We start from the raw sequence: 10,129 nt of genomic DNA, 5'->3' as shown, positions 1-10,129 counted from the left end.
GATTCTGAGATTTTTTCCGCCGCCAATGCAGAAGATTTATGGTTTGGTGGCGTGAACCATGACAAGTTTCCAACCTGATGTTTCGGTATGCCTTGGTCAAAACCAGACCGAAAACCATCAATCACATCGCTGTAGATCTCGTTTAGCGCGGCTTTCTTCAATGCGTACTCCCAAAACGGGATATTCATTTCGCACGATATCTTATCTGGCCATTGCAACATAATGTTCGTTCTAAAGAGTACAATAACGACATTCACAAAAATTAGAAAAACAAAGATCAGGAAAAAGCAATATGATTGGAAACAGCCAAAAAATCAAAGCAATCAAAAAAAGAAAAGGAGAGAGTGCACAAGAATGAAATAATTCTGTAGCTCGGTCTTTGGTAAATAGGGAAAGTGACCTGGAAAGGAAATGCGAAATCTCTGCAGGATAGGAACGAAAATAGAAAAATCTGCCTACTTCTTAGCGCCTGAGCCAGATGCGCCAGGAGCAGATCCAGAATTACTCGGGGGAGGGTTGGACGACGCTCTCCTGTCGACAAAACCATTGATCCAATGAGATCCCTTGTATCCCGATCTAGCTTGTTTCTTCGACTCTTGATTGTTATGATTATTAGACGAATTTGCTCTATTATGGTTCAAATGATTCTGATTGGAGTTTGCGTAATAACCTTGGTTTATGGAGTTTTGATTCACGTAACCGGAGATTTGATTGTTTTGATTCATGTAACTAGAAGTTGAATTAAAACCTGTGTTCTGTTTCACTTGCTTCTTGATTCCGGTGTAAGGGTCACGATTCGCGTATGCGTAACCCGGAGCGTAATAGTTCTCCTCCCAATTCCACTCGCCTAAATTGCAAGAAACAGTGATACAAGAAGCTAGCACGTCTTCCTTGATTTTCGAAATATCTTGAAGCTTCTGTTTCCCGTCCACAAGAATCCTGGTGGAGAAAGTATTCCACCTCATGATCATATCGTATCGAAAAGCCACCATGAAACAACAGTCTTTTTCGATCATTTGGTCGCAGTTCTCTTTATGTTGCTTGAGTAACGGGGCAAAATTTTGCAAGCCGTATACTTCTTCGCAGGTCTTGAGGAAGTTGCGATGATTCCAGGTCCAATGTGCAAAAGTCATATGCCATTCTGGGATAAAAGGGAAACCTTTGTAGCTCGAGCGTTCGACGTCGTCTTTCACTCTCCTCTCGGTGTGGTAATGCATTGCATCCCTTTGCCATTTCGGATTGAAAATAGTTAGGGGTAAAGGTCCTCTGAGTTTCTTGATGTTCTCGTCAAGGAACGGAGCATAACCAATGTGATTATGAGAGCTTAAAGTGCCTATCGCGTAGAGTAACTCTCCATCGCGGTCGGTTGATTCTATGTTATCGATTGGCGTCACTGATGTCACATCAGACGACACGATCTCAGTCAAGCGATTCAAAAGCGGTCCGGTCTCGGATAACGCAGCCGTGCCGGTCTCCGACAACGCTTTGAACAAGATATTTGCTGCTAGCTGGAAACCTGCATCTTGGGCCGACAAAGCTTGACTCAAAATCTGCGCTCTTTTCTCGGCGAGAGTTACTGTTTTAGACATTAACATCATCATGGGTATTAGTTTCATAGTACAGGTGAGAATAGGAGATCTGGAAGATTAATCGTACCAGTCTTTGGTTCAATCACCGTTCCGATGTCGTTTGGTTTCTCAACAGAGTTGCCTGGAACCGGATCAACTTCTGATTCGAACAATAATTCCTCCTCTGAGTGTGGAGACTCAACAGGTAAAGGTTGACTAGTAACTAAATGATTCACGGAGTATTAAGTTTTTGAATAAGGCTCTGTTCATCTAAAACTGTTTCGCAGTTTGTTTCTAGAATGAGCTTGCTTACTTTCGTTGTTACCGTTATCTCCCGTGTTTGGGCCTGGAACCAGGGTATTCAAAACGTTCTCGTCTTCTGCTCTCTTGCTATTTGCTTTGTTTGAGTTCTTCGAAGCTCTTACAGTGTTTGATTTGCCCATTCTCTATGCTATGAAGTAAATTTTGGTTCAACGTTCTGAAAAAAGGTCAACAAAAAGAATTTGAGATTTTAAAACTTTTTACGATGTGCCGCTGTAAAAAGAAGGTTTTAAATGAAATAGCTGGGATTGACGGTCAGGGAGTGGTGAGCAAGGGGAAGAGATCTCGGGGATAGAGACTCTTTATCAACTCAAGACTACATTCTTGACCAACGCTCAGGCCTGTCTATTCTATCACGGACGGACCGCTGGTCTACGAAACACGCCCGTCCAATCCTGCGCATGGACTTTGGCACCCTCCTGCGTGCCTTGCTCGCGTGCCATCAATGACAGGGAAAGGAGAAGTGTGACAGGGAAGGGAAAGAGGAAGAGGGAGAGACCGGTAGCACTGGAATTTCAAAACCCCCCCCAACTGATGACCCACAAACTTTGGACCTAGAGACCACGGCCAATGTTTAATTTCTTGAACTCGGGGTTTGCCAGCATCGCCTGAAAATTTTGTTCCGACTTGATTTGCTCTTCAGTGAATCCGTTGGTTGAGTTTGATGACGAACCGGTGTGTGCGAACGCCAGGTGAGCTTGCGCAGTAGAAGAGGGCTTTGACACTGATTTCGACGTTGAAGACTTCGATGGACGTTGTTCAGGATGTTTCTCGAAGCATATTGATTCTCGATGACCGGCTTTGTCGCAGTGAGAGCAAATGGTGAAGCCTTTCTTGCAATGGGGACAGAGGTAGAACTTGTCGTTGGTGGTGAGGAGAGCCATTTGAGCAGGAGTGTTTGAGACACGGTCGAGTCGATTCTGAGCTACATGCTTCTCTAAGCGCGTTAAGAGTGCCGCTACAGTGTCGTTAGGGAAACCGACGTTGACAACATCACGGAAGGACTTGCATTCAGCTGATGGCAGCTTGCGAAGAATGATCGCTGTCTTGCTCTGATCGTCAAGACCGACTTTCGTCGAGACCAGTCGATGATTTGCGGCCCGTACTTCTGCTATGAAGGCCGACGGTGGGTTCTCGTATTCAATGTCAAGGAACTGATCAAGAGCCCGATCTCTAGCAACATGATCGTCTCCGTTGTATTTCTGCTTGAGTATTGCCCAGACTGCGTACCCGCTGAACATGTGCTGGTCGGTGAGGGTTTGAGAAACATACGCGAGATTGTTGCTGTCGAGATGTTCGACAATTTCGTGGTACGCTTGGCGATTCAACTTTTGATAGACGTTCTTCTCGTCTGGCTTGTCCGTTGGCGAGGGTGGTTTCAATGTTCCTTGAACGAGTCCAAGGGCTCCGATGCAATCCAGTCGTGACATCATGAGAAACGACCAGGAGTCGTAGTTGTTCTCGTCCAGATAGAGAGGGACGTTTCTGGACGTCATGATCAGAGTACGTGATGTGTACAAAGAAGATCAAGTCGATAGAGCTGATCCGGAAGTGAGAGAGAAGTCGATCCGAGGAACCTGATCGTTGAATTCGTTCGAATAGGATGGTTTCTTTTTGAACAAAGACAGAAAAAATTGGTTGAGAAGAGTTTTGACCAAAGTGAAAGCGACTGAGACTGTTAATCGTGTTGAAGCTATGGCCGGAGGTCGAAGAGATGAGAGATGACCCAAAGGAAAAACAACCTCGAGGATGCTCAGAGGACAACAACAAAGGGGGCCAAGGAAGCCCTCAAGGAGGGCTAGAAGCTGCTAGCTTGCGTGGCGGAAAAGCGCACACGCTACAAGAGGTTGTATGCCGTAGAGACCTCAGGGAAATGCGCGCAGAAAGCAGATGGGTTTATTTCTGTCTAAGCCAGGGATATATAAGCTATTACAAGTGGAGGGGCCAGAATGTGGGACAGAAGGTGAACTATGCATATGCAATCTGGAGGGAGTGAGGGAGTGACAGGGAAAGGAGAAGTGTGACAGGGAAGGGAAAGAGGAAGAGGGAGAGACCGGTAGCACTGGAATTTCAACAGGTTCTTCCATGATATTGGTACCAAAATGATCACATGCCCCTGAAGATTCATTGTGTACCTTGAATGAACACAAATCCCCCAAATGTAGCAGCCACAATGTGATCAGTTGCCAAATATCACTAATTTGGTAGTTTCTTGGTGTTTCTGCCACTATATCTCAGCACAGCGTGGGAGTTCTTCCATGATATTGGTACCAAAATGATCAAATTCCCCTGAAGATTAATTGTGTACCTTGAATTACCACAATACCCCCAAAGGTAGCAGCTAGGATGTGATCAGTTGCAAAATATCACTAATTTGGTAGTTTCTGGTGTTTCTGCCACTATATCTCAGCGCAGCATGGGATTTATTCCATAATATTGGTATCAAAATGATCAAATTCCCTCAAAGATTCATTGAGTACCTGGAATGACCACAAAACCCCCATATGTAGCAGGCACAATTTGATCAGTTGCCAAATATCACCAATTTGGTAGTTTCTTGGTGTTTCTGCCACTATATCTCAGCACAGCGTGGGAATTCTTCAATGATATTGGTACCAAAATGATTAAATGCCCTCAAAGATGAATTGTGTACCTTGAATGACCACAAAAACCCCAAATGTAGCAGCTACAATGTGAATGGTTGCCAAATATCACTAATTTGGCAACTGATCACAGTGTGGCTGCTACATTTGGGGGTATTGTGGTCATTCAAGGTACACAATGAATCTTCAGAAGAATTTGATCATTTTGGTACCAACATCATGGAAGAACTCCCACGCTGTGCTGAGATATAGTGGCAGAAACACCAAGAAACTACCAAATTAGTGATATTTGGCAACTGATCACATTGTGGCTGCTACATTTGGGGGTTTTGTGGTCGTCCAAGGTACACAATAAATATTCAGGGCCATTTGATCATTTTGGTACCAATATCATGGAAGAACTCCCATGCTGCGCTGAGATATAGTGGCAGAAACACCAAGAAACTACCAAATTAGTGATATTTGGCAACTGATCACATTGTGGCTGCTACATTTGGGGGTTTTGTGGTCATCCAAGGTACTCAATGAATGTTTGAGGGCATGTGATCATTTTGGTACCAATATCATGGAATAACTCCCATGCTGCGCTGAGATATAGTGGCAGAAACACCAAGAAACTACCAAATTAGAACATTTGCCAACTGATCACATTGTGGCTGCTACATTTGGGGGTTTTGTGGCCATCCAAGGTATACAATGAATCTTCAGGGGCATTTGAGGCCATTTGATCATTTTGGTACCAATATCATGGAAGAACTCCCATGCTGCGCTGAGATATTGTGGCAGAAACACCAAGAAACTACCAAATTAGTGATATTTGGCAACTGATCACCTTGTGGGTGCTAAATTTGGGGGTTTTGTGGTCATCCAAGGTACCAAATGAATGTTTGAGGGCATTTGATCATTTTGGTACCAATATCATGGAAGAACTCCTATGCTGCGCTGAGATATAGTGGCAGAAACACCAGAAACTACCAAATTAGTGATATTTTGCAACTGATCACATCCTAGCTGCTACATTTGGGGGTATTGTGGTCGTCCAAGGTACTCAATGAATCTTTGAGGGTGTTTGATCATTTTGGTACCAATATCATGGAAGAACTCCTATGCTGCGCTGAGATATAGTGGCAGAAACACCAGAAACTACCAAATTAGTGATATTTTGCAACTGATCACATCCTAGCTGCTACATTTGGGGGTATTGTGGTCGTCCAAGGTACTCAATGAATCTTTGAGGGTGTTTGATCATCTTGGTACCAATATCATGGAAGAACTCCCACGCTGCCCTGAGATATAGTGGCAGAAACATCAAGAAACTACCAAATTAGTGATATTTGGCAACCAATCACATTGTAGCTGCTACATTTGGGGGTTGTGTGGTCATTTAAGGTACTCAAAGAATATTCAGGGCCATTTGATCATTTTGGTACCAATATCATGGAAGAACTCCCATGCTGCGCTGAGATATTGTGGCAGAAACACCAAGAAACTACCAAAGTAGTGATATTTGGCAACTGATCACATTGTGGCTTCTACATTTGGGGGTTTTGTGGTCATCCAAGGTACTCAATGAATATTTGAGGGCATGTGATAATTTTGGTACAAATATCATGTAAGAACTCCCTTGCTGCGCTGAGATATAGTGGCAGAAACACCAAGAAACTACCAAATTAGAACATTTGCCAACTGATCACATTGTGGCTGCTACATTTGGGGGTTTTGTGGTCATCCAAGGTACTCAATGAATCTTTGGGGGCATTTGATCATTTTGGTACCAGTATCATGGAAGAACTCCCACGCTGTGCTTAGATATAGTGGCAGAAACATCAAGAAACTACCAAATTAGTGATATTTGGCAACTGATCACATTGTGGCTGCTACATCTGGGGTTTTGTGGTCATCCAAGGTACACAATGAATCTTCAGTGGTGATTAATCATTTTGGTACCAATATAATGGAAGAACTCCCATGCTGCGCTGAGATATAGTGGCAGAACCACCAAGAAACTACCAAATTAGTGATATTTGGCAACCAATCACACTGTAGCTCCTACATTTGGGGGTTGTGTGGTCATTCAAGGTACTCAATGAATATTCAGGGCCATTTGATCATTATGGTACCAATATCATGGAAGAACTCCCATGCTGGGCGGAGATATAGTGGCAGAAACACCAACAAACTACCAAATTAGTGATATTTGGCAACTGATCACATTGTGGCTGCTACATTTGGGGCTTTTGTGGTCATGCAAGGTACTCAATGAATCTTTGAGGGCATCTCATCATTTTGGTACCAGTATCATGGAAGAACTCCCACGCTGTGCTGAGATATAGTGGCAGAAACATCAAGAAACTACCAAATTAGTGATATTTGGCAACTGATCACATTGTGGCTGCTACATTTGGGGGTTTTGTGGTCATTCAAGGTACACAATGAATCTTCAGGGGCATGTGATAATTTTGGTACCAATATCATGGAAGAACTCCCACGCTGTGCTGAGATATAGTCGCAGAAAAATCAAGAAACTACCAAATTAGTGATATTTGGCAACTGATCACATTGTGGCTGCTACATCTGGGGTTTTGTGGTCATCCAAGGTACCTAATGAATCTTCAGGGGTGATTAATCATTTTGGTACCAATATCATGAAAGAAATCCCATGCTGTGCTGAGATATAGTGGCAGAACCACCAAGAAACTACCAAATTAGTGATATTTGGCAACCAATCACATTGTAGCTGCTACATTTGGGGGTTTTGTGGTCATTCAAGGTACCCAATGAATCTTCAGGGGCATTTGATCATTTTTGTACCAATATCATGGAAGAACTCCCATGCTGCGCTGAGATATAGTGGCAGAAACACCAAGGAACTACCAAATTAGTGATATTTTGCAACCGATCACATTGTGCCTGCTACATTTGGGGGTTTTGTGCTCATTGGAGCTACCCAATCAATGTTTGAGGGCATTTGATCATCTTGGTACCAATATCATGGAAGAACTCCCATGCTGCGCTGAGATATAGTGGCAGAAACACCAAGAAACTACCAAATTAGTGAGATTTGGCAACTGGTCAGATTGTAGCTGCTCCATTTGGAGGTTTTGTGGTCATTTAAGGTACACAATGAATCCTTGGTGGCTATTAATCATTATGATACCAATATCATGGAAGAACTCCCAGGCTGTGTTGAGATATAGTGGCAGAAACACCAAGAAACTACCAAATACATTTGGCAACTGATCAGATCGTAGGGGCTACATTAGGGGGTTTCGTGGTCATTTAAGGTACACAATGAATCCTTGGTGGCTATTGATCATTATGATACCAATATCATGGAAGAACTTCCAGGCTGTGTTGAGATATAGTGGCAGAAACACCAAGAAACTACCAAATACATTTGGCAACTGATCAGATCGTAGGGGCTACATTAGGGGGTTTCGTGGTCATTTAAGGTACACAATGAATCCTTGGGGGCTATTAATCATTTTGATCGCAATATCGTGGAAGAATTCCCAGGCTGTGTTGAGATATAGTGGCAGCAAAACCAAGAGACTACCAAATTAGTGACATTTGGCAACTTGTGAGCCTGAGTCTCTTGTGTGACAACAGGACACAAAGAAAAGGGGGACACTGGTTGAATTTCTGGGGATAAAGAAATACAAGCAGTGAGGAGAAGAGAAATAGAAGAGAGAAACTGAGAAGAGAGAAACTTGATCTTTTGAGTTTAATTTAATGTGGGCCAAGCTCTACCTAGAAAAGTAGGCTGCCAACTGTGCTAGAGATGCAACAGTCTCCACTCACACCAAGGAAACGGTGGTGGGATTCAGAAGTAGGATGACTACTCTGCTCTGGTTTTAAAGGTCTTAACAAGAGATAACCTATAGATCTTTTGAAGCAGAAGAGAGAAACAGAAGCAGGGAGAGAGCAGTCAAGAGCAACAGACTTTCCTCTGAGATAAACAAGGTCAGTAGAAGAGGGTACTTACTGTCAATATCCTGTAGTGATACTGGGAGTGAAGTGGCCTCTGGTTAGTGATCCTGGGTGTCTCTGGGGTATGGTTCTGGTGTGCTGAAGTCTGTGGATCCTCCAGCTGCATGGGGGATCCTGACTTCGAAAATTTTCAAAGTTGGATGACATAATCACACATGTACATGTGGTTGGGAGCGCTCAGGCGCAACTACACGGCGCTGCTGCGCATGTGTGTCACAAACCACAAACTCTATGAAGGAGTAGAGATATTGTAAAGTGATCAGTGAACACTAGGGTCAAAGATGCATGAGAAATCAGAATCTGAAGTGAAAACAACCTTATGTCTTAAGGTTAAAAAGATACGAGCACATTTAGGTATAAAATGGATATAAAAGGCAGTTTTAGGTCAACTGTGTTGACTCTAAGGCTGACACAACTGATCAGATTGTAGCTGCTACATTTGGGTTATGTGGTAATTTAAGGTACAAAATGAATCCTTGGGGGCTATTGATCATTTTGATACCAATATCATGGAAGAACTCCCACGCTGTGTTGAGATATAGTGGCAGAAAGGGCCAGAAACTACCAAATTAGTGATATTTGGGAACTGATCACATTGTTGCTGCTGCATAATGGATGCGACCCCAAATAAATTATAATTTAAAATATTTCTGGGTTTTATATGCAGAAAAATTGTCCGATGAAATTTTATGTGGAAATATTCCTCATTAATCTGTGGTTGATAACAAAAGTAGATAAAAAAAAGAACCTGACAAAAATATGCTAAACCATGGTAAACTAATTTCAAAAAGGCCTTCTATGCATGTAGCACTTCAAGTATGATATGCAATATCTTGAGCAAGTTCAACCAACTAAATTAAAAATTTGTGCAGGATGGTATCATGAGAGAGGTCAGGGGTCAATGTTTTTCCTGTTTTGAAAAAAAGTCGATTTGGAGACTTCTGATAACATCAATTGTTGAAGCAAAAAAAAAAAGAAAAAAAATTTGAGACCCCTCAGCTACCCTGGATTAATCCTAAAACTTGCAACATCTTTTTTTCAGGAAGAATTGAGTGGTGTATGTAAAAATTTATGAATGTTATCAGGCAAAAGAAAAAAAAAAAAATCCTGTGGCTTGAAGCTAACACAGGCAGAAGGAGAGAGATTATAGAATAGTATCAAGGAGACATGGAAAACAGACAAAGGTATCAAGAGGAATAATAAAAAAAAAAAATTGATCAATATAAGCTATATTGATCAATATACGACATTGCAAATTCATCCATCTTGGTAGTGATACCGCCGCGAACGTCTTGGGGGTGATGTTTGAGGGTTTCAGGAGTTGGCCAAATGTAAGTTTGTCTTTGCTACTGGGAGCCAAATACGGGCGTCTCGATAACGCGTCTGGCTTTGTCGCCTGCCTTCCAGGTCGGAAGACAATTTCAAAATTGAAATTTCCCAGTGTCTTGGCCCACCGGGCCTAGTGGGCATAAAGCTTTCGAGGTTTTGGTGGTCGGTATACACTATGGCTTTCAATCTGTGGGGGTTCCCTTCCAAGTATTGGTGCCACTCCTTAAACGCTGCGACGATAGCTAACAATTCTTTGTCGAATATTTAATAATTCCTCTTGGCTTGTATCAATGAACGGGACAAGTAAGCCACCGGGTG

The 10,129-nt window shown here is 42.7% G+C and overlaps 1 protein-coding gene across 1 annotated transcript; it reads right to left on the bottom strand.

The window, feature by feature from the left end:
• Window positions 1–455: 455 nt before the first annotated feature.
• PtA15_13A31 (uncharacterized protein) lies at window positions 456–2,011 on the bottom strand (the record flags this gene model as incomplete). The annotated part of the gene is made up of 4 exons (XM_053162506.1): window positions 456–531; window positions 1,351–1,576; window positions 1,657–1,791; window positions 1,882–2,011. 4 exons carry the CDS (start codon window positions 2,009–2,011, stop codon window positions 456–458), a joined length of 567 nt encoding a protein of 188 aa, XP_053026188.1.
• Window positions 2,012–10,129: the final 8,118 nt, after the last annotated feature.

Source organism: Puccinia triticina, chromosome 13A (genome assembly GCF_026914185.1).
Source record: "Puccinia triticina chromosome 13A, complete sequence".
NCBI lineage: Eukaryota > Fungi > Basidiomycota > Pucciniomycetes > Pucciniales > Pucciniaceae > Puccinia > Puccinia triticina.
Note: the sequence above shows the minus strand (reverse complement) of the source record. Positions and strands in the feature narration are given on the sequence as shown.